The sequence below is a fragment of the Symphodus melops genome (genome assembly GCF_947650265.1).
Source record: "Symphodus melops genome assembly, chromosome: 2".
Classification (NCBI taxonomy): domain Eukaryota; kingdom Metazoa; phylum Chordata; class Actinopteri; order Labriformes; family Labridae; genus Symphodus; species Symphodus melops.
In genome coordinates, this window is record NC_136692.1 from 27637873 (window position 1) to 27663131 (window position 25259).

The 25259-nt window shown below is 40.8% G+C and overlaps 2 protein-coding genes across 3 annotated transcripts; one reads left to right on the forward strand and one right to left on the reverse strand.

Annotated features, from left to right (window-relative positions):
• Positions 1 to 341: 341 nt before the first annotated feature.
• On the reverse strand, positions 342 to 11019 carry fbxo8 (F-box protein 8). Of its 2 annotated transcripts, none has more exons than XM_079333699.1 (8): positions 10770 to 11018; positions 8581 to 8686; positions 7679 to 7762; positions 6539 to 6683; positions 6002 to 6128; positions 5614 to 5732; positions 4548 to 4744; positions 342 to 2388 (listed from the first exon to the last, which is right to left on the reverse strand). In XM_079333699.1, exons 2-8 carry the CDS (start codon positions 8684 to 8686, stop codon positions 2201 to 2203), a joined length of 966 nt encoding a protein of 321 aa, XP_079189825.1. In that variant the 5' UTR covers positions 10770 to 11018; the 3' UTR covers positions 342 to 2200. The 2 variants fall into 2 exon arrangements, with proteins under 2 accessions (XP_079189825.1, XP_079189826.1); XM_079333700.1 differs by lacking the exon at positions 342 to 2388 and adding an exon at positions 3875 to 4219 and having other exon boundaries at positions 10770 to 11019.
• Positions 11020 to 12435: 1416 nt separating this feature from the next.
• On the forward strand, positions 12436 to 20752 carry cep44 (centrosomal protein 44). The gene is given in 12 exon segments (XM_079372591.1): positions 12436 to 12627; positions 12975 to 13072; positions 14366 to 14513; positions 15199 to 15333; positions 16352 to 16426; positions 16546 to 16683; positions 17590 to 17730; positions 17733 to 17813; positions 17901 to 17999; positions 19172 to 19225; positions 19876 to 19913; positions 20429 to 20752. Coding segments are annotated over 11 exon segments (1062 nt in total). The 5' UTR covers positions 12436 to 12627; positions 12975 to 12980; the 3' UTR covers positions 20490 to 20752.
• The last annotated feature ends 4507 nt before the right edge of the window (positions 20753 to 25259 follow it).

Consider the following 25259-nt stretch of genomic DNA (forward strand, 5'->3'; position numbering starts at 1 on the left):
GTAGCCCTGCCCTAACTCCTCCTCTGTTTCTGGTCTCTGTGACTTTAAATAAGGCCATGATTTACTCAGAAAAACATCATGTTGTACTCAAGGAGGCTTCAAAGTAGAGATTAAGACCACAAAGTCATTGAACATTTTAAATGAGAGAATAAATCAAGTGACAAGTAGACAGGTCTTCTGTAAAAAACAGAAAAGTGAGTCTGCTGAACATGAGAAAGAAATCTGCTGTTTTAGGTGACTTGTTTTATTTCCAGTTGTAAAGAGCTTATACCAGAAGAACATAATCTATCGCTGAAACAAAGGCTGCATGTGACAGACGAAACAAAAAGAGCAGTGCTTGATTTTTATCTTTTATTACATTAAACTGTAAAACTGCAAGTGGTCAATAAATGTGAGTAAAATCAAATTTAATGAGTCAAATATTTCAAACATTTTCTCAGTACATATTGTCAGTCATAAGTCTCCTAGTGCCCACAAAACAAAACAAAAAAAACACTACTGGAGGTGGATTTCCTTGATAAGATCAAGGAAACGTCAGTGTGCATCATCGGCAATAATCAAAGTGAATCACAAACGAAGAAAACAGAAGAATTCAGAATTAAATTATTATTGGTATTGCAAGTATCTATCTAAGTTATGATACAAACCCCTTTATTAAAAAAAACGATGTAAATACAAAACAGCTTCACCTGTCTGTTGCTATGGTTACATTCAGAGACACCTGACTATCAGCTGCGGCTACATGCTAGCTGCTGGGACTCAGCGGTGGAGCAACTAGCACAAAGTGACTATCTGATGGGCGTGATGGTTACATTTAGTAGATAACATTTTTAAATGTTTAGTGTCCTGACTGATGTCTGCTGTAAGTTACAGGTGTGTCATACCTCAAACAGCTCTATAGTGCAGTAGTTCTGATTGTAATGGGAGTGAATCACTGTCGCAGTAAGATGGACCCCATGTCAAACTCAAATTAACAAGTTTTTATTTTGCAATCCTGGCAGGGCAGGTAACTCCTTGGGGGCCCAGGCCACGAGGGGGCCCCTGAGGGCTGACAAACATTCAACCAAATCAGTGACTCAATATGAGCAAAGTTTGCAGTGACAGTAGGAAACCTCCCTAAGGGGCCCCGTCTGACAGCACTATTTTCACTGCTCAGTGTCGCATACATCGTTCCTATAAGATCGACAATCAACAGAAAAGAAAGAAATAATCATTATGGTTTTGTACGGGAACAGTTGGGCACACATTCACAGCGACCGGCATTTTTAATTTAAGAGTAAAATACGAATATCTCCCAAATAAATCTGTCAGGCCTTAATCTCCTTTTAATGCCAGCAGGATTTTAACCCTGTTTGACTGCTTCATCATCTTTTAGAAACAACTGAAGCCTTCAACTTCAGGTTGAAGCTCAAAGTTGTAAATAAAGGAGAAATATAGTGCTTTGTCCAGATGACACATTATTTTATGAATTAAAGTGCTGACAGTCGAAGGGGAACAGGTCGCCTCGGTTGGCATTTTTTGTGGTTTTGATGAAAATAATGAAAAAACTGTATGCACAGGTGACATTCATCATGGTGAGACTTGTTAAATTGTATTAGTGCAGTTATGAGAGTTTGGTTTCTTTCACATCAAACCTCACAGTAAACAAAAAGTGGCGAAGGATACGAACATTTTCTTAGAAGTGCTGTCGATTTGCTCGTTTTACTCTTGAATGAAAATGACAGACAACGCCAGAATGACGGACAAAACAGACGTCTTCTTCTGTGTTTCTCTGTCTTAAGTCAAACTGGTGAATAAATGATGAGTGATTTCGTTTTAACGTCCTCCGTGTTTAAGTCCCAGTGTTTGTCCGAGAGGTGAGCGTGAAGCTGTCCAATCAGAAACCAGCTCCTCCTCCTCCTCAGTAGTACTCGTCTTTCAGTGCAGAATCAGAGCTTGTCTTCATGTTTGCACTTTAAAACCTCCTTCTTTGCAACCACTCCAATATAAAGACGTTTCACACCTTCGGTTTAAAGGTAACGACATCACAGTTTGTGTCACAGTGCAGAGGTGAACTGTAGTTTCTAATCTTTCTATCAGGAACTATTCATTGTTTCATTTCCCGGAAACATTTCTCAAATTTCAGTCCACAATGTTCAAAGCGTCCTTCACCTTCTCCTCTTCTTCAGTGCAGTGCGAGGGTTTCTGCTGGTCGGCAGAGCTAAGCAGCCACGTGTCCGATCAGGTAAATGTTGTCGTAGAGGTGGCCCACAAAGTCGTCGGAGACATTGTGCGCCGCTCGCCGAGTGTTCCTGATGAACTCCCTCTTGGACATTTTGTTCTTGACGTGAGGACTCGTCAAGTCGATGGACAGCAGGATGAGACTGTAGCACAGAACGTACACGGCGTCTGCACAGAGGAGAAACGAACATCGTTAAAACGAGGGTTTTGTACATTTAACAGAGAAGCCTATAACACAGAGGATGATCGTAACGGAGAGAAAAAGACGATCTCTAAAACCAAACTTAAAACTGATCGATGAGATGTCGAGAGAAAATGATGTCCGCCAAAGCGGCCATTTTCAGAAATTTGTAACAGAATGTTTTTTTGAAATTGCCAAAAGAAATATTAATTGAACATTTTTCATCGTAAAAATTTGACTGAATTTTGTGTCAATTTAAAGATTTTTTACTTTTAAAAAATTTGGGAATCTTTGTCAAATGTATCGGGGATTTTGTTGGAAATATTTTGGAATTCTGCAAGAAATTTTCTTAGATGATATATTTTTTTAAATTCTGTACAGAAAGTATTCTGGATTTTTTTATAGGCAATATTTACAGGAAATTTCCATCCGGAATTTTCCTGAAACATTTTTATCATCGAAATAGAATCGAATAGAATAAAAGTATTTTATTGTAAAATAAAATTTTGTAGAAACTTTTAGTGGGACCTTTGTAAGACACTTTCATCTTTGAATAAACCTTTATTGATGATTGGGAATTTTTCTTGGGAATTTTCTGGAAAATTTTGTAAAGGATGTTTATATGCCTTACATGTTTCATTTGAGCTACACATTGGAGCACAGTTAAGTTACTACGTCATATAAATCCCTTAACCCCCCCAAATAAGATCATGATGAATAAGTCACATGAATGTAAACTGCACTCCTAATGAAGAGTCCTCCAGCTCTGTGTCGTATCATCTCCACAGCAGGCTGACTGCAGCCGCCCGTCCATCTGCAGCCTCGGGCTCTGAACCATTACACTAATCCTGCTAATCACAGCAGCAGGTCCGAGTGCTTCACAGGACCAGAGTCAGGGATCGCTTTCTGAACGCTCTGCTGACGTTAACAAAGCTTTTAGTCGGTAAATACACGGCTCAATGATGATACTTTAGCCACGGATTACTTCAAATAAAACCTGGATGGTTTCTGGTGGCTGAGCCAGAAGGTCAGGAGTTGAACCACTTCAAAGTCTGACAGCCCGGCTGCAGGGATTAGTAATGTGTAGATTTATGTCCCAAAAATCTTATTTCAAACCAGTTAAATAACTGAAATAACTCAAATCTAACTTAAATGTGCCTGATGAGTTCATGCTTTTCAGGGAAATATTGTTTCAATCCTTTAATCTGGATCATGTTTTACAGTTTTCTTTTGTCCAGTTTTTATACTAAGTCTATCCAGTTTGGTTCAACTCATTCAAGACACAGACTTCAAGATTCACTATACACTTTGTCCACAGGGGGCGCCAAAACCCACACAAACTGAAAGATCCTTGTAGCTGCTTTAAAAGAAATATTTGATATTTCACAGTAAAGCTAATTAATGAGTTATCTCGGGGGGGGGGAATATAAGCCTTGTGTATCTTTTCAAGAATTCCGGAGAAAAATATAAAATAACGTCTTCAGAGTAAAAACCCTGCTTTGTTTGACCAACCTAAAAGATTTGTCTGACATTATTTCCCTGTAGTTCAGTCTGAATCAGCCCTCTGCTGGGATCAGCATGGGCCCTGAGTTTTTAAATCAAAAGGTATCACAACCTTACTCAAAGGATTAAACAAAACTAACTGCAGATTTTATTAAGAGGAAAAAACAAAAGTGGATATTTGGTTTTCATCTCATTTCGTTCGAAAAAACAAGATCTGACCCAGCCCGTCAGCTTTGATCTAGTCACATTACTCTGAGCAAACAGGGTCCAGAGGATGAGGCCGCTTTCTCTTGAAGAGCTCGCCTCTTGTGCCACCTTCAGGTCAAAGTATCACAGTGTCAAGGATTTACATTTTGAAACTGTAGTTCTATAAACTACACTATAAAGCACATCTCATAAAATCCTGCAGACTTCACAAACAAACTTGGACACTTGATAAAACTCTGGAGGATTCAAAATATTAGTAATCAAAAAAACAATCAATGAAATGTTAGAAATAAAAAAATAAAAAGGACAAAATAAAAAAGCGAAATAAAACTACTTCAAAAACTCTTGAATAATTATTTTATAAAATCAGTTGTGCGTGTCTGTCTGTACGTGTGTGTGTGTGTGTGTGTGTGTGTGTGTGTGTGTGTGTACTGACCAGGACTGAGGCCCAGGTCCCGCACGAGTCCCGGGTTGCAGGCACAGAACCTGTGGCTGAACTTGGTGATGAGCGTCTCCAGGTACTCTCCTCTCTCCTCAGGGGCGTGGATGTGTCTGAAGAAGTCCCGCAGGGCGTTAGGAAGGAACTGATTACTGAAGTTATGGAGGGTTACCAACTCGTCCAGCACATCCCTCCTGCAAACACACGCACACAAATACAACTGTATTATTGTGATAAAAACAGCCAAAGCTTTAGAATAACCTGAGCGCTGTTTGTTTTTCATTCAGGGTCTAAACGAGTGATTTATAGCAAGAAAACGTTTTTAAGTGGATTACTTCTAAATCGTGACCAAAGCTGTTTTCACTTATCCTCCATCCACCATTGGGCAACACTGCATCAGGACTAACCGTGCCTGAGCACGATTTTCTCTCGGACATCACGTCGTGAACAGCACATGCATGATGTTATTCTGAAAAGTTTAGAAACAGGCGGACTCCAGAAATATAAATAAAAAACGGATTCTCAGTGGAGTTTGCGTTTGCATATCAGAGAACAATACGGAGATGACAACTTATTTTGAGTCATTTCAGACACGGCCATGAAACTCTGGACTTCTTCATAAGGAAGGCTGTCAGCGTTGTTTACCTGCGTGCGTGTGCATGAAGCGTACTGTGCCTGAGCACGGAGCGGTCTCACTGCTCAAAGTAACTGGACTTCAGGGTTGAATTGTGCTCGGGCACGGTACGGACTGCCAGTGTGACCACGGCCTTTAAAACGTGTACGGAGATCGTAGTGGTGGCGTGCAGACACTCTATGCACCGTGCAGCAGTCAAATTATACAAACGTCGCTCTCCCTCCTCTTGACTCGAGGGGGAGTTCTACAGAGAACATGCTGTTTGCATTCACCCAGACCTCGCCTTTCTGGAAGTGGGAAAGTCCTGTATGTGTGTTTTACGGCCGTGCAGTTAAACTCAGAGACCTTTGACGAGCGGCAGACTGAAGCAGCAACTTTTCATCAAACTGCTGTGAAAATAACAAGAGGACTTTTTGCTGTTATTTATACCTCTCATCGAGATAAATCCTCAGCATCTTCCAGTTGAGCCGTCTCGTGTAGAAGATGAACTTGGCCAACTCAGTGGGGTGATCGACAAGAATGCCTTTAGACATGAAGTAACCGATACCCTAAACACACACACACACACACATACAGAGAGAGAGAGAGAGAGAGAGAGAGAGAGAGAAAATCATAAATCTTCAAAAGGATCCGTCTTATTGAAACTAATCCAGACGCACAAACTTTGATGTTCAAGTGAAACTCCAGACGCTACAATCAACGACATCATCAAAATACAAGTCTGGACAGTGACATCATGGTCCAGATATTTGCACAAATACACACATGGTCACATGGTTTGTGTGTGTGTGTGTGTGTGTGTGTGTGTGTGTGTTACCTCCTGTGGATTAGCGTTGAACGTCAGGCTCCCTTCATCCAGCTGAAGGTAAAGTCTCCTGTACGAGAAACCAGCAGGGAGTCTTCTGTTGTAGATGGAGCAGTGTCCCCATGTGGACTTACACAGTCTACACACACACACACACACACACACACACACACACACACACACACACACACACACACACACACACACACACACACACACACACACACACACACACACACACACACACACACACACACACACACACACACACACACACACACACACACACACACACACACACGCAAAAAGGGGAAAACAAATGAAAAAGGAGTCAATAAAAGTTGATTGTTCATGTGTTGAACAAAGGAACAAAGAAAACAGTTGAAAGAAACAACAGTCATCAAAAACACGTGATTCATTTTTAAAACTTTATTTAACATCTGTTGGTTTTATTGTGGGATCTGTTGATTTCATTTGGTGTAGTGAGTGTGTAGCAGCCAGTGACGGGCGTCTGCAGACGTTTTAAAGCTGCTTACACGTTGAACTCACCCCTGCCACAGGTACTCATCATTCCCCAGGTCCTGCCACACGCAGCCGGCCAGGCACAGGTCGGTGGCGTTCAGGTACGACAGTATGGTGATGCCTAACTCAGGAGGAAGCATCTCCAGATCGATGAAGCCGGGCCGCTCTTTACCTGCAGACACACACACACACACACACACACACACACACACACACAGAGTCACTTTACTTCCTCTAAAGCCGACTGTTTGACTTTGAAAGAAACAAATAGAAATGTCTCGTTAAAAAAAGGAATCAAGATCAATTAATAATTTCATTACAAACTTCACATCAAATATCCACGGCTTCTTTTTCATCACACGACTGTAAAACAGAGTCGACACTTGAGAATTCTGTTTACACTGCACACTTGGACGGATTTTACACTGGAAGATATTTGCATTGGAAATCCTGCACATGCCTGCACACCTGTTCAGCTGCTGTGTACCCTCTCTACTCCAGCTGGGCGGTATGAACCACAATCATTTCTGGATATTTTAAAGCTGAATGCTGATACACAAAACACACAGATTCTTTTTTTCTGTACAGACAAAATCTACGTGCCGAATGTGACACAGGAGCTTTTATGAACAGCATTCTGCATAATGTCAACAAGTACATAAAAATACCTTATATACATTCAAATAAAGTACAAATGCTCCTTTCATTCATAACACAAACACACACAGCGGTGTGTTTTCAGGTTCAGATGTTTGGAGTTTTTCTCAGATAGGGAGGGAGGGGGAGGGAGAGAGAGAGAGAGAGAGAGAGAGAGAGAGAGAGAGAGAGAGAGAGAGAGAGAGGACAGTAGCGTGACGAGGGACAGACAGTGATATCTCTGCGTCATTTTAACACAACATAAACTATACTGATAGAACAGATATCATCTTACGGGACAGGCCGTTTAAAAATATAATGATATGTCTTCAAAGCCCAGATTTACTCTCCCCCTTCCAGCAGGGGGCGGGTCACCCTAATGAGCTCACTAAACAGAATGTAACTTTGGGAACGTTTTGACTTTCAGCCAAGAGAACAAGGAGAAGCAGCCGATGTCGATGACATATTCATAAAGACAGTAAGTAATGTGAGCGGTGCAGTTAGCAGTATCTTCTTTTGGCGTGCTCTAACCTCCAATGCGTGTTCTCAGCAGGTGGTAGATGTCGGGGCCGTGACAGTGCGGAGGCGCTCTCCTCGGTGGACCTCCATCCCTCCCTGAGAAAGAATCAAAAGAACAAACCTTCATCAACCACACATTTCACTTTGAACACTGAGAGAGTGTGATCTCTGACCTGATGATACATCCCTTACAGAGACTGGACTCCGAGTATATCAGACTTTCACTTCACAACATTGTGAGACATTGCGCTCTAACTGGTGTCCTTATGAACACGTTTTATCCTTGGGTACATTTTTATAAACTAACAATGTGCTAACTGAGAGAGAAAGGAAATGCTCATTACTGTTAGCTACATTCAGCTAATCGTGGAATCAAATCTTTTATTCTTATTGTTACCACAAAAATGTCAGAGAGTCAATAAACAGTCACATTAAGATAAAACATGTTGACGATCCAGCTGCTTTAAAGCATCCTGGAAAATACACACAATACTGTAGCAGCACCACATCCTCAACAGAAAAGTCCAGAAGTTTTCATAGTGAGAGTGTGAAGCGTTAAACTTTATTCTGAGAGTTTTTACTGCAACCTGCCCAGATACTTTATTTTCACATGAAGTCCACTTTGTTATGTGGTTCTTGTGATTCTGTCCAACATGTAGCATTGACATGAAGCTAAATATTCTCATGATGGCATCGTGCAGTAAAGTGGATTTATCTGTGTAGTTCTTTGTGTGATACAGCAGTTAGTCCTCAGGTTGCTCTTCTTGTACACATCCAAATGGCATTTTAAATGTTGGTCAGAGCACTTGACTGACTTTATTTCTCTGTGATATCTTATTTAAATGGTTATCAGCAGATACACATAGGCCAGGCAGGGTGTTGGTGGGATTGCTGCGTCTCTGGTTGGTGGTTACCTTGCTCTCGTCGTCCTCCCTCCCCTCGGTCAGCCAGGTGCTCGGCCAGCTCTTCCTGAAGCTGCTGCTGTTGTCTGGGAGGCAGCCTCCACAGTGCCTGACCCATCTACACAAACACAACAAACACATGATTTCACCTCACGGATCAAACACCACTCACAAGAGTTACAACCGCTGAGAGAGCCGTGGCTTCATTTTATCCTCCCGTTATTAAAGGTACGATATAAAGAATGTACTAACAGCTTAATACTACATACTACTATTAATGCTAACATTTGTTCTGCCATTGAATAGAGGAAAAACAAAAGAAATTTAAAATCAAATATCTTTGTAGGAAGTACATCTGCCTGCTGAGACTACAGGAAACATCACAAAAAGTTTGTGTACGTATTGAGCAGCGTTGGATATTCACTTGTTCGCCTCCCAGTCACTAGTATTTTTAGCTACCACTTTAATCTAAGTGGAAGCTAAATGTAGTATAATATGATCAAGCTTACAGTTTTTTAAAGTAAAAGGCTACTAAAGGAAATGCTGATGTGGGGAGGAGGCGGGGCTATGCGAGCGTGCAGGACCACCCGTCTCCCCTCAAAGTCAGAGCAGACGAAGCAGCCATATGTACGTGGTTTCTCACTTGGTCACTTTTAGTTTGACTTAGTGATTTATTTGACTTGTTGACTTAGTAGCCAGCGTGGTTGCAAGATTCAGCAAATCCATCCATCCAAACGAGTCGATCTCAGTAACTCCAGTAAACGTAATCCACTTCTTTCAACCTCTGGATTTTGTATTTTTTAGAATTTATTCATGTTCCCATGTTCAAGACGACGACAGTCTCTTGTATTTACAAAGATCATCTGATAAATTTCATTTCAAACTTTCTCTTACTTTGGCATGATATTGACATTGAAAGAACCAGGTCATGACCACAAACTCATGTCTTTTTTTAAATATACAGTATACTTTGTTTTTCCAAATGTATAGCACCAATGTGACATTTAAGAAAGTAAAGCACTTATAAAAGTACACAGCATAACGCAGACCACACAGACAAACGCATTAAAAGCTTTGTATTGAACATCAACAGATGTCAAACTAAATGCAAACATCGCAGCCCAGTCAGTGTCTCCTGAACTACAGTGTAGGATGGACTTCTTTGACCCACTGGTGTATTCTTATCTACAGGTCTATTTTGGGCCTTTTTCCTTCAAACCTTCTGACCTCCATCAGACAGAAGACGACAGTAACTTACAAAGTCGACGTTTGCAGCTCCTTTTATGTTGAAAGAATTACTGAAAGTAACACGATGCTGGTCAGACACTTTGGAGCAGATGTTAAATGACACATCTGGCTGTAGATGGTCTTGTACTTAAAGGCAATCTTGACAAATATTTGCTGTTATAATTATTTTATTTGTTATCTTTTAATATCTTCAATGATGTAGATTTGTTACATTTGTATGTGTGGCTTCATGTTGTCTGTTCATTTAGCTGATTTGGCCTGGACACTCTTACAAAAAGAGAATTTTTTAATCACAAGAGGAAAAATAAAATAGCTTTACTTAACAATTTCAAAAAACCTTTTCTCTCATTTAGATATTTGTATCTCAACTTTAAATTGATGCAAAAAGTTTTAAATTCATTTTTCTAAAATAATTTAGTAAACGATATTTTATATTATTTTAATAAACTTTTAACGTGATTTCAGATTAAATCACAAATAAAACAGCCTGACATAAAGTCTGTATTTACTGACACTGTAATAGCAGAAAGTCCTCTGTGCACGGAGTCAGTGTGAAGCTTTAAAATGAGCTCGGTGTCCGGTGTTTTCTCCTCTCCACCGTCAGCCGTGTTGCATAAACAAATCCATCACAGTTGTAAACATCAACGTTGGAAAGTGGAGCAAGCAAGCTCGTCTGACGTGTAGTCCCGCCTCCACGCTAACCCCATTGGTTAAACGTATTAGAGCAGTTTTGAAATTGGAACACGATTGGCCGAGCCAGCTGTCAACGCTTAACTGCCATCCCCGAGTTAGCTTACAGAGCTAGTTTAAATGGAAGGAGACAATGTCAAGTCATAACGATTTAATATTTTAGAAGTAACTCAGTACATGTTTGCTGTTTGATGTAAAAGCAGGGTTCGGTGTTTACCGCTGAGAGCCACACAGCGCTGTAACCCGAGCTAACGTTTACCTACCTGAGTGAAATAATTCCTCTGACGACCCGGCCTGACACACGGACAGCTGGAGATTCCGTTTCTCTGCTTTCAATCGAATCCCGCTGACATTTCATTCAGCCGAGTACGAATAAAAACAGAGCAACCGCTCCTGTGTTTCGGGAGGAACCTTTCATACTGTAACACAGTTATCATGTGTTTTCGTCCCACCCCCCTCCCGTCGAGTGATGGGAAGATCAAGAACGAATAGACTCTAAGAACCGACTCCTTAAAGTGACTAGCCCGGGGGCCATTTGTGGACCTTGAATGGATTTTTTGTGGCCCTTGACTTCAAATTGAAGAATCAAAAGATTCTGGCCCCAGGCCTCATCAGATGGCATATTTTGTTATTTTTTTTCTTTTTCATGTTAGCGAGGGAGACCTATAAAAGCCTGACTATTCTTTCCAAAAAATTAGAACATAACAGTTTCCCACTACAATTAGTTATTGTGTATTTACATTATTTTTTGAAGAGGTCAAAATACAAAAAGTTCCTTCTAATATATTAAAAAAACAAACAAAAAAAACCCTGTGGCCCGTGAGCGATTCTAACACGACAATTTTGGCCTGCAAGAAAAAAAGTTTGGACACCACTGTATTAGAATCACTCGCAGGCCAGTTTTTTTATTTTTTATTTTAATTATAATATTGTAAGGAACTTTTTGTATTTTGACCTTGTGTTCTATTTCTTTTTTAAATAGTAAGGCTTATTAGATCAGAATCAAAAGGTTTGCAAAAGAAACCCTTTAATAAAAGGACATCAATTGTTTTAGCTCAGGTTATTAAGTGGTTAAACAACAGTCTGTTTGTTTGCACAAATCATGCAAAGGTTCATTTTCGTAGTTAATAAAAAAATGTAGTAGCTGATAAAAAAAAACAAAGCTGTTTGTACTGAACGTTTTCTATTTAATGAATATATTTCAGCCCTTGTTAACATGAAAAAGAAAATCAGAAAATGTGCCATCTGAATGAGACCTCGGGCCAAAATCTTCTGATTCTTCAATTGAAGTCGGACAAAAAAAATCCCCTCAAGGGCCGCACTTTGGATACCCCTGCGTCAAAGTGACTTGTGACTTAGAGAACCGAGTCCTGAAAGTGACTCTAAGACCCAACTCTTGTTAGTGGCACTAATAACTGACTCCTGTAAGTGACTCTTGACATACAGTAGATATTCAAAACTATCATACAATGTCAAATTATAATCTACCAGAAATAACATATTACAAAATCATTTAAGATATTTTCGTAGGCCTACAAGGTTTTTAGGTGTTAAAACTGATTAACTTTACTGAATTATAAAATGGTGTAGAATTAAGTGATATTTGACGAGCCAAAACAACCGATTCCTTTTGCTTGGGCTGAGTCAAAACCTTCAAATCACTGACAAGAGCTGAAATTCCCATGTCTGCTCCTGTCAACCTGCTGATACGCCTCCTTCCTCTCACCTTCTCATTACGGAGACAGGTTCATTAAATTATATATAACATTTTTTAATATTATTAGTTTAACGTGTTTATTTTCTACGTGGAAACACAAGCTGGGGGATCTGGGAAACGTGAAACAAAAAGTATAATCAGCCTGTCTGCCTGTAACGTCAATAACATCAGTGACGTCAGCTCGTTAGGGACACGTAATGTGTGTAACAGCCAATCATGCTTCGTCCTGTTGGTCACCCGGGAGAAACAAAAGCTAAGTAGGAAGCGTTAACTCAAACCAGTAACCATTTAGAGAGAAAGGAAGACTGATAGCTCAAAAGAGACGTCGATGTTTTAAGTGAAGTAGCTCTGGTTGAGTGGTTGTTTCACGTCTTCGTCCTCATTTTTGTGGACACATTTTACAGGTTGGAGCGAACGCTGGTTCCGGTGTTTCGGTTAAACACGTTACTGTGTTAACTAGTGACTTCCTGTCGGTTGCGTTACTTTGGTTACCGTTTTAAAGAGAGCTGCTGGATATAAATGCATATCCAGATACTTATTATATATTTTTAATGATAAACTAAACAAACATACATCCGCGAGGAGCCTGTTGTTGTAACTATAAAAAAGACACTAATCCGCCTTCCGCTAAAAGTCACCAGTTAACATGGTCACTCAATTAACAGAAACACCTGTTACTTACCGTTCAAACTAATATTTCTCAGCATTGTATCGGTGACAGAACATGTTGTGTTTGTTTATTTATTTACAGGTGAAGATGCTGTCCACCGGAGATGTCCAAGGCTGTCTCCGTAAACTAGAGACTCTCCTGCGAGGGATAAAATACCCGGGACATGTCGACTACAACAGGTAGGTCATTACACAGCCACTGTTTCTTGATCATAACACTGTTACACTCATAGACTGTGAATATTTAAGGTTACAATACACTGCATACAACAAGACAACATATACTCCTAGTATACACCGTACAGTTTGGATAATAAAGTTGTATAAGGCTAAAATAAGAGCCAATCCCTACTGGAGCCTCCTCTGTTATCATAAAAAGACATGATGATAAGAGACATGTTACTGTAGACTGTAGGAAAGAGAAATAAAGTGATCGATACAATCAACAGTGATAAAAGCATTTATTCACATTTAATACACCCTCCTTTCATTTGTTCAGATACGACTTAGCAAATAGTGAATAGCATGAGCAATAATCAAACCAAACAATGTATAACGGAGTCATACTGCTGTTATCTTTGTTTGGACCTCTGTTTTTGTTGCCATGGTATCCAGCAGGGATCAGTAAGCTTTTGAAGTTTTAAATTCTGGTATTTGTAAAAACCTTAACCCCCTTTAAAACATCATTACTGCATTTAAATACATACACATTCATAAAACTGAAATTAAACTTTTACAGACATGTTCTTTTCAATGGTGCCACAGGTAAATACTGCTCCAGAAGTTTCTTTGATTTTTTTTAAATTTGTTTTTTTATAAATAAACTGAATTTGTCCAATTGGACTCCTAATTCGCTCTTGTCTCTTTGTGTTGGTTAGCTGTTGTAATGCGGCCTCTCCACCACAAGGTGTCACTGTTTTTCCACTCCTACCCTTGCATCCAGACTCACCCTCATTCAAACTTCATTTAACTTTATTTAAACAGAAATATCCCCTTGACATTTTTGACAACCAAACGTAATTTCTATTAGCTTTTAAGAAACCTGATTTTGATTTATGAAGGGAAATGTATCCAGCTATTTCTACAGTATTGCATCTTGTGTATGTGAACAAGAATCACATTAGAGCTTAAAATAATCAGAATACAATCGGGGGTTATTGCCAGGTAGATGTGCACGTTATATTTATTGTTGTTAGTACAAAGCCGGAATTTAATACAGAACAAAAAATAAAGAGCAACAGATCTCTGCTTGTGAATAAACAAAAACTCAGGATGAATATCTTAATAAATGAATGTTTTTGAGTTAAAAATGAAAAAGGACATTGTCATTGTTAGAAGCAGCTGCCGCTCTCTTCTTCAACACAACTTTGTGTGATCTTGATTTAAGCTCTCCAATAAGCAGTGACAGAAATATGGAGACATGAGCTCTTCTAATATTCTATAATATATACTTTTTTTTGTTTGCTCCTGCAGCCTTTCCAAAGGACACCCCTCTGCTTTCCTCCCCATCGTGAGCTTCACCCTCACCTCCTTCTCTCCACCTGTTGCCGAGCAGCTGACGGCAACAGGATTCGAGTTGACGGGCAAAACTGACCTCCGCTTCACCGACACTTTTTATAAGGTAACGCACACTCTGAACGCCATGCTTCTTTAGATTTTGTTCCACTTATCTCGGGCCGGGTGGCGGTGGCAGCAGGCCCTTAACATTTACAACCATCCAGCGTGTTCTTGGTCACACTGAGGTGTCCTTCCAAGGGAAGGAGCCTAGGAGGCATCAGAAGCCCCAAACACCTCAACTGACCCCTTTGAATGCTCAAGGCTGAGCTCATTCTTTAATCACTACCCACAGCTCATTATCATAGGTAACCATTGAACTGTAGGTCAATCTTACCAATTAAAGCTTTGCCTCTCGACTGGGCTCCCTCTTCACCACCACTGCCTGACTGTCACAGTACTGCTGATGCTGCTTCAGTCAGTCTCACATCTCACGTTTTGCCCTTTCTGGAGAACGAGACCCCGAAATACTTAAAGTCCTTCAGCCGGGGCGAGGACTCACTCCCACGAGGTGGGAGCCATCCACCGTTCTTCCAACAGCCAACCATGGTCTCAGACTTGTTGACCCTCATCCCGGCCTGGCTGCAAACCGCCCCAAGGCCTGCTGGAAGCCAACTGAACATCATCCGACTAAAGCAGGGATTCTGAGCTCCCCAAACTGGAAACCCTGTTTTTCTCCCTCACTGTGACCCAAGCAGTCTGCACTGGTTGTAAATGTGTGTGTGTGTATGTGTGTGTGTGTGTGTGTGTAGGTGCTGAGAGATATCTTCCACTATAAGCCCGTCCTGACCAAGCAGCAGTTCCTGCAGTGCGGTTTCTCTCAGAGGAAAATCTCCGTCGTGTGTGACGTCATCAACTTGGTGCAGCAGAAACACAAGCAGCTGAAGGTTTGAATCACTTCACTTCTTCTTCTCTTATGAACGTTTCTCTAACGTCACAGGCCTTCCTGTTTCTCTGTGAAAGAACAATGTGAGCGACTGTCTTTGCACCTTTCTGTTTGTCTTATTGTGCTTGAAACATAATGAACTTTTAGTTCAAAATGGATGAAATGGAGAAGTTTAAAAGAGGAAATCCACATAGGAATTTAAATAATAAATTTGTTATTTTCTTTATGTATCTGTCATGTAGAAAAGAGTCATATTAATGTTCTACTCACCATTTTTAAATGTGAAATAACATATCAGGTAGTAAATATGTACTTATAGTTTATTTGTGTAACTATTAATTTAGTTTATTTATTTTATGCTTGCCTGTATTTGATTACACCCGTGTCCATCTAGTGTTAGTTCTGACACCTAGCTTCTTCTTCAGTTGTTTTAAATGAGCAGAGAGGTCTTTGCAGGAAGCGGCCGTCTGGAGAAGTCAGTGTCTTCTTTTTTCTGAGTGATCGAGTTCAAAATCTCTCAACTTTTCTGGAAGGTGCTGATGACATCACCAAAATGTCCGTTATGACTCCTGTCTACTCACACACACTCTTAGCGCCTTGTCTGAAAGGTAAATAAAGGTCAAAGATCTGGAATAAAAAAACATAGAGTGAAAAGTGACTTAGCAGTGTCTGTCATAGAGCGGCTGCTGTGAACAGACTGTTGTCATAGAGACAGGATGGATGTGCGTCGCTTTTCATGTCAACGCACAAACGCTTCATGCAAACGCTCCCGACAGACCGTCAGAACTTTCCTGTTCAGAAAGAGCACCAAGTGGAGGGGCATTTAGAGGAGCCGGGCGTGGTCAGGTCTTCTCTTCTTGTTGAACAAGTTTGAGGTGAGGTAGTCTGAGGGGGTCCACTCAACACCTGCCTCCTCATCCTGTCATCTTCATGATTTCATCCCTCCTTCTGTCCACCTGCCTCTTTTACTCGACCCCTTCATATTTCAACCTTTCAACTTGTTTGTCTGTTTTTTGTAGCCCAGAGTCCGATGTCCTGCTCAGAGTAAGGAGGGAAGGCCCGATGGCAGAGGAGATGTTCAGCCCACTCTAATCGTAAGTGGAGTGTAGAAGGTTGCGTTCTTTAATCGGGGACAGGTGATCTGTTCGACTTCTTCATCTGTGAGCTACATTCATTTTTCTTCACTTGAATGCCTTTTGTTTTTGTTTTTCAGGTGTCTGATCAGCCGCTCGTAGTGAATCACACAGAATATCAATCCACCTTTCATGCAGAAACGTTCTCCGGTTCTCCTGGAGACGGGCTCACTGAGGAGGAGGACGAGGAAGAAGAGGAGGAGGACGAGCACCTTCAGGTGAGTCTCTGAATCAGATAAATGTCGTGACGGCCTGATGAAGTTTTCTCTCTGTGAAGAAAACGATTCATAACATCAGTCTCTGTAAAAACAGCGACATCTGGTGGCTGCACAGCAGTTCAACACCACTGGAATAAAGTCTGTAAAAAGTGCTTCCTGATTAGACTTGACTTACTCTACAAGAGTGTAAACATCTTCGAGCTTTTGTCTCGTCTGCCCACCTCTCGTGTTTAGATGAAAGAATCTTAAACTATTGGGTTCCAAATAGATTTGAATAAAACAAGATATTTTGAAGAAGATATTTTAATCTACTGACTGAAATCATAAAATGGCCTTTCTATGCTCTGTAGAAGTGCTGCCTTCTCTGTCAACTATCCATAGAGACTGTTCCCTCACACGGCTGCAAACAACAAACATACAGGTGTTACAGAGCTGAAAAATGAATCTATCCTCTTTAATAAAGCCCCAGCATTTCCCTGCTCTCACCCAATGACAACTGAGAGCCCCCCCCCCCCCCTCAAACCCCAATAAGCAAAAACAGGAAAAGCGGTATAGATAATGGATGGATAGATCTGGCATCACATTTCTTCTTCTTCATTGTCCTGTTGAGTTCACCCAGTTATAGTCCTCTGTATATTTCCCCTCCTACCACTTTGGAATTGTATTTATGTTACAATTTTATTCGGTTTTTGACTTTCTTTGATTCTGTACTGCTGCTGCAACGCCCAAATTTCCCCATTGGACCAATAAAGTTATATCTTATCGTATCATTTTCCTGAAAGAGTGAATTTTTTTCACATCAACATTTGACATGTTATCAGTGAAGTATGGGGCCTCGATGTTTTTCATATGAGCACATTCTGTTTTTAATGACACAACGTTAAATCAGTCTGCTCTGTGTCTCAGTCTCACTCAGAGCTCGAGGGACGACTCTCAGCTCTGGAGGCCCAGCTACAGAGTCTGCAGCCTGGACTGGACCGGATCAGGGTCCTGGAGAGACGCCTGGAAGATCTGGAGAGGCGGAGCCACACAGACCAGGTTGAACACACACTCTGCAGCCTGGACTGGACCGGATCAGGGTCCTGGAGAGACGCCTGGAAGATCTGGAGAGGCGGAGCCACACAGACCAGGTTGAACACACACTCATTCCCTCATCAGTTATTCCCTTCATGGATCAGACGGCAGAGGAAATGATGAGTGTGAAACGTTTGTCACAGAGCGGAGGAGAGGTGGTGATGGTCTCCAGAGAGAGCTGGGAGAACCTGATGAGCAGAGTCGTTCTTCTGGAAACTCAAGCAGAACTGAGAGACACACAGGTACCCCCCCCCCCCCCCCCCTTCCTGTGGCTCTTCATTCGTACGGACTGTCTGTTGACAAAAATAATCATGGGGACCAGAGAGCAACAGTTTCTGTCAGGACAGAAAATCTATAAAAACTTTTTTCCACACACATAAATGTTAGCTTGATGTAAAGAAAAGGAAACATACAGAAGTATAAAGGTAACCGGTAAAATGGTGATATTTAAGAAGGAGTTGATTCTACATCTTTCCCCCGTTTGTCTTAATAAAAAAAAAAGCGTCTGAAACACAAAAGGAAGTGAGTACATATATAAGACATGTGGGTGTGAGACGTATAAGCATGATTTGTGCAGAACATGCCTCTTCCCAGCGTTGATCATGAGATGACACACAGGGTCCTGGATGTTTCTGTCTCAGTGGCAGGTCGAGGCCTCAGCGGCCTGTTGGCCTGTGTGGACCTGCACGTCTCCGTTTCACTCAGCACATTTTAGGGTTTAACTCGTGATAGTTACTTTTATTGCTCAAGTCAACAGAAAGTCATCAGACTGGTCAACACCCTGAACACATGCAGAAGCCATACAGTCTGAAAATGTAACTACACTGATGTGTGTCACAACAACGCAGACTGCAAGCGTTGTGATTGGCTGATACATACTTTGTGTACTTGAGATGAGACAGATAAAAGTCAAATCTATGTGCGACATCTTAACATTTCAGAACAAGCGCCAACATAATGGTATCCTGGTAACCATTTACATAATGGTATCCTGGTGTTTGTAGGCGGAGTATGGCAGAGCTCTGCAGACGCACCAACACACAGGTTTGTAGTGTTCATGACAGTATGAGCCACTACAACAAAAAGTCAACTCTAGCATTAAATAGACTGCATTAGATCCCCGAATGAAGATGTCCTGACCTGCTTGTCATTAGTATCAAACTTTTAGAGGGAGAAATCTCAAATGTAAATAAAAACTCTAAATCCCCTCTGACCCACTGCAGCACCACCCTCAGTAGATCCAGCTCACAGCAAAAGGCCATTTCTGCTCTCAATAAGACAAAGCTGAAAGTGAGAAACACGAACCCAGCTGTAAACGCAGATTCTATGTAGAAATATCAAAGGTTGAAAATGAACTGAGGTTTATTGTAACACTGTTCCACTTCTCAGACTGATCTGTGTTTCTGTCTCTCAGCTCAGAGTCCCACCGCCGTGTCCAACCTCATCCAACATGTCTGATGCCTCAAAGGTGAGCTGATCACTCCAACTGTCCAATCATATCAGGACATCCTGTTCAGTCTATTTTATTACATCCTGTCCAATCAACATCAGGCACATGTGGCAGTAAGTTTGCTCCATAATGATCAAATATGATTCCATGTTTGTTCAAGCTCCTGATTTAGCCTGAAGAAGAAGAAAAAAAAAAGCAGACGGTACAAATGTTTTTATAATTAAAACAAACTTTGGTTTTTCTGTGACACACACACAGCGGTGTTTGACTAACCATGTCACTGATTTATGCAACCAACACTTAAAGGGATACTTCACCCATTTACATGAAGCTGTATATCATTAGGAACATGGTAGTAGTGTTGAATGGTCGTGAGTCCAGCCCTCATTTTGCCCTGAGACGAGAAAAATGTTTTTCTTTGCCTGGAAGTTTTCTTCATGTGATTCAATATGACGCTTTTTGCATCACATCACATCATGTTTTTAATGATACACAGCTTCGTGTAAATGGGTGAAGTATCCCTTTAAGAAAGGAAGCTTGTTATCTTTAAGCGTGAAACACATTTTATTATCCAGCAGTAGAACTTCTATTTAGTCCACATTGAAAATGATTAGTTTGGGAGTTCTATGCATGTTTTTCCAAACTTTTTTGCCTGTTATTTTTTCCAGGAGGATGTGAAGGAGAGGCTGGAGAGGATCACTAACATGTGCGTTCTTTGTCTTAGTTTTATCTTAGTCTTCATATTTATCTCTGAGTTATTTCTTTCCAACCCCTGGATGAGGAGAAAATCTAAACTTTTTATGAAAATAAAAATAAATCATGATTTCACTCAAAACAGGTTTGTAAAGTTGTCCATACAGTTTGTTACACAACTGTGTGTGTGTGTGTGTGTGTGTGTGTGTGTGTGTGTGTGTGTGTGTGTGTGTGTGTGTGTGTGTGTGTGTGTGTGTGTGTGTGTGTGTGTGTGTGTGTGTGTGTGTGTGTGTGTGTGTGTGTGTGTGTGTGTGTGTGTGTGTGTGTGTGTGTGTGTGTGTGTGTGTGTGTGTGTGTGTGTGTGTGTGTGTGTGTGTGTGTGTGTGTGTGTGTGTGTGTGTGTGTGTGTGTGTGTGTGTGTGTGTGTGTGTGTGTGTGTGTGTGTGTGTGTGTGTGTGTGTGTGTGTGTGTGTGTGTGTGTGTGTGTGTGTGTGTGTGTGTGTGTGTGTGTGTGTGTGTGTGTGTTAGGATGAAGAGCACCTCCAGTCTGCTGAAGAACTCTGACTCATCGACAACAGCCTGTAGATAATTTTTCGTGGTTTAGATCTGATCTGCTGTCATAACATAAAAACACTTTAATGTTGATTTCATATTAAATGTATTTTTATTAAATATATCCATCTGCTTGTGTTGGTGGTTTATGATTATAAACTTGGTAATAAACTGGACAATAAATAAAAGTGAGAAGTGAAAAACATTTACAGTAAAAAGAAGAACGTTCAGTCCTATAACATGCCAGGATGTCTATGATTTGTTTCTGATTGTTTCCGATCAATAAAAAAACAATTCAATCTGTGTTCCATTTCTGAGAAATGATTGTCATATTGAAGCAGTAACATGTCCAAAATGCTGCAGATGACAATGTTACCAAGTCTGCTTATTATAAGTAACTTTGGGCTTGTTTTTCTGTAAAGTTGCTCGCATTGTTTTCTAAAGTGTCGTTGATTATTTCGGCTCGTCTCCCAGCTCTCCACAATGAAGTGAAATATGAACACGATAGTTCGTTCGTCCTTTTTCTGGATCTGTCCACAACCATGTTTCCTTGGTTACCACGCCTACCCAATCCGACATGCCCACTGATGGGTGGAATAATATAATTGTCCCTAAAGCTGAATCTATCAACAGACTGGATAAAGATGCAGCATGTCACGGCCATGGTTCCATTCTGACAGACAACACTGAGACGCTGTGCAGGCTGAGAAAATAGACACTTTATTAGTCGTTGCAGAGCCCTTATATACTGTTCAACAGATGTCACAAATTCCTTCCCACTTTAGATACTTCTGTACATGGTCAGGAGAATCACATCACCTTTACCCTTACAATGTCAAACCTCTATTTGAAGAACAATTCCTCATTCCATTGTCAACTGAGGCCATACATTTATACTTTTAGAAAACCTTGAAAGACATTCTTCTCTTCAAATATGGTCATAGCTTCTCCAAATAGATCGTAGTCTGCTCACAGCAAAGTCACCTCTACAAAGTGTAACCAAACTGAACGTATTCACAGAAATTCGTACTATCACCCACAAAACACACACACACACACACACACAGCCAGTTCTATGGAAGCAAGTCCAAACAAAGAGACTTACATTCTCACATTTACTCTTCTATACATAGATCTGCGACGCCCGTCCCAAACAAAGGCAGGATCATTTAATAGACTGAAGTTAATAAAAGCCTGGCAGTATAACTAAACATTAGAAATGGTTTCGATTTCATTTTGACCATTTTAATAACAGGGTATTCGAAAAACTGAACAAAGCATTTCTGTGTGACAAACGCACCCAGATGAGCCTTACCTGGTGCTGAATTAATGACAAATTAAAACTGTGTACATTTGTGTTGATGTGTAAAATCTTACAGAATAATTTCAGCTATTTTTTCCCCAGAACATTTTTTTTTATCTTAATTCAATCAACATCAGCAAAGAGGATAATTGTTGTATCTGAGAGATAAAATGGAAAAAACTCAAACCCCCACAAATTTTGACCTCATGTGCAGAGCCTTTATACAGGAGAGAGTGCTGAGTGTCTGACTCAAACAGCATCAATCATCAACCTCTTTGATTTGATCTTGAAAAGGATGGCCGGGAACGAGCAGCAGAAAGTGTAAAAACTTAAAGTTATCCCACTGTCACATTTATCAAGTATTCTGTCAATTAATCAATCAAAACTTTATTACAGACTCAGAGTCCAGATAAGACAATACAGAAGACTGGCTATTAATAGAACTATTATGGTACATGTTTTTTTACTCTTCATTATGCATTGTCTTAGAACCAGTATAACTACATACTAGAAATGGTTTCGATTTCTTTTGCGTGACCATTTTAATAACAGGGTGTTGCAAAAACTGAACAAAGCATTTCTGTGTGACAAACACACCCAGATGAGCCCTACCTGGTTCTGAATTAATGACAAATTAAAACTGTGTACATTTGTGTTGATGTGTAAAATCTTACAGAATAATTTCAGCTATTTTTTCCCCAGAACATTTTTTTTAATCTTAATTCAATCAACATCAGCAAAGAGGATAATTGTTGTATCTGAGAGATAAAATGGAAAAAACTCAAACCCCCACAAATTTTGACCTCATGTGCAGAGCCTTTATATAGGAGAGACTTTGCTGAGTGTCTGACTCAAACAGCATCGATCATCAACCTCTTTGATTTGATCTTGAAAAGGATGGCCGGGAACGAGCAGCAGAAAGTATAAAAACTTAAAGTTATCCCACTGTCACATTTATCAAGTATTCTGTCTGTAGTGACGATCAGCTGATCGGCCACTCAGCTGGGTGCGGGAACAGATCTTGGGATTTGACGCGCTGAATGAATTAATGTCCAAACATTGTCTCCTGTTGGGTGAGGTTCCCATTTAATTTATATTCGGATCTTATACAACACTATGGTTTCTTAAGTGATGGTGAAGTGATGGTTGAGGTGATGATCCTACATGTCCGTGACAGCGGTAAAAACCGTCTGACCTCCCCGTCACCCATGCCTCATTACCCGGCTCCTAACACCCGTGCAATATATAACTTCCCCTGCCACACCAAGCTACACTCCCCCCTGTGGTAGACAACTGATATATATATTTAGCACCTACACACCGGCCCCTAATTGTGAAGACATGAACGATTACAAACAAACAAAAAAGAAGCAACAAAGAATAATCTTCTTCCGTCTTCTTTGAGTCAGGAATCTCCAGTGCCTGACTCACTCATTGGGTCATGACCTTTACACTGCTTCTTGGAGTAGAAAGAGCTTGGATATGGGTCGTTCCAACTGTCCTGTCTTTGTTCTCAACTGTACTATACGTACAAATCCATTTTTGTCTGAGAAAGTCTTCATCACTCTTCCAATTATCCATGATCCTCGTGGAGCAGCTTGTGGACCACAACAATGTCTCCTGTAGTGAAGCTTCTTCGAGGCGTTGTCCACTTTTCTGGTTGTATGGCTGAGCCAGCAGAGGTTACAGCAGCAATAATTTCCTTCCTTTTCCTACTTAGCTCCACGAAAACTATCTTGAACCGAAGGAACCAAGCGACTGAGGTCTTCAGCTTAGCCCAGTCAGAGAAGTAGTTTAGGAGTTTAGTAGTCGCACTTTCAGGATTTGCAATTATGATGTTCGCCATGAAATCACCTTTGACCTCTGGATCTTCTGAAGTAATGGGCTGTGGGTTAAAAGGTTTTGGCCAATCCACCTCTGGCTTTCAAAGAAAGTCTGGTCCATTAATCCACCTCCTACATGGCAAGAAGTTATCTGCAGTCAGACCTCTGGAGGCTTCATCAGCAGGATTGTTTCGAGAGCTGATGTACCTCCATTGAACAACATGTGTTGCTTCTCTTATGGAAGCCATTCTATTTGCAACGAAGGTGTGAAACCGTTTGGTCTCATTACTGATGTACCTTAGCACAGTCTGACTGTCTGTCCAGAAACAGCACTCCTCCAAGTTAAGCTGTAGTTCCTTTTTATGCAACTGATCTTCAGGGACCACTTCTGCATATCCATTGTCGATCATCTCAGTAATAAATGCTGTATACTCATCCTTGTAGATCTTATTTCTTTCAAACTTTCTTTTGAGACACTGAATGCGCTGTTCAGCTATGCACCTGTTGTCTGGCATGGTGATGTCATCCACTTTAAAGGGTAAGTCTGTGCAGTAATGACCTTCCTGTATACACGTAGACTTCTCCAAGATATCCAAAAATCTTAGGTCCTCCCTTGACATCTCATGATTCTCCTCCAGTGCCTTCTCATTGAAGTCTTGATTATATTGAGCAACCAACAGCTCCTCCAGTTTGACGATGGATATCCTATTGACATAAATGGCTGAACAGCTTCTCTGACAAGCACTATTGCCCCTTAAAGGACCGTTGACGACCCACCCCAATAGGGTCTTAACAGCATAAGGTCCATCGTCTTTACTGTTGATTATTTCCCAAGGCTCCATGAGTTTTGGTGCATTTGTCCCAATCAAAATTTCCACCTCAGCGTCCAATTCTGGAATCGTGATGTCTTTTAGATACTCCCACCTTTCAATATCTCGCTGAGTAGGGATGTTGCATTTTGACACAGGAATTGTTTCTTGAGTAAACATTTCTGGAAGTTCAACAAATTGGTTAGCATTCAATCCGGACACTTCGAGACCTTTAATAATGTCACTTTCAACAACCTTTTCCTGGCCCATAGTGCGCAACAGAATACTGGTCCTGGTGCCCTGCAAATTCAGCTTCTCCTTAAAACGCTTAGTACAAAAGGTTGCTGTACTTCCAGGGTCTAAGAAGGCATACGTCTGCCATGTTTTACTTCCGTTCTTTGATTTTAACTGTACTGGCACAATTGACAGAGTACAGTCTTTGTCTCCGGCCCCAGTGCAACCACCTGCCTGCAGTGAGACAAGTGCGCTACTGACTGATGTTTCCTGTGGTTTGTTAACCCTTTCTTTGTTGTACACATGCAGAACGGTTGGATGTTTTAAATTGCACTCGTCACAAGTCAGACGACTTCTGCATTCTTTGCTCATATGGCCGACTCTCAAGCATCCAAAACAGATTCCTTTTTCCCTCATGAAATCTATTTTCTCCCTGTGAGCAATTTTATTCAGCTCTGAACATTGTAGCAATGGGTGTTGCTCTTTACAATAAAGGCATGATACTGAGGCTGGCTCCTTAGATGTTGTGGGTTGCTTTGGTGTCCAGTAAACTGAGGCCTGAAGAGGTACAGTATGGTTAGTAGCTGCAACAGTTGTTGAAAATCTGCTTCTGGATAGTTGATTGCTCCTATTTACAG

Coding starts and splice junctions, on each gene's coding strand:
- fbxo8 (XM_079333699.1), bottom strand. CDS start 8,686: ATGGGTCAGGCACTGTGGAGGCTGCCTCCCAGACAACAGCAGCAGCTT. Junction 6,129..6,538: donor GATGAGTACCTGTGGCAGGG/GTGAGTTCAACG, acceptor GTGTGTGTGTAG/ACTGTGTAAGTCCACATGGG. Junction 2,389..4,547: donor GGACCTGGGCCTCAGTCCTG/GTCAGTACACAC, acceptor TCCTCTGTGCAG/ACGCCGTGTACGTTCTGTGC.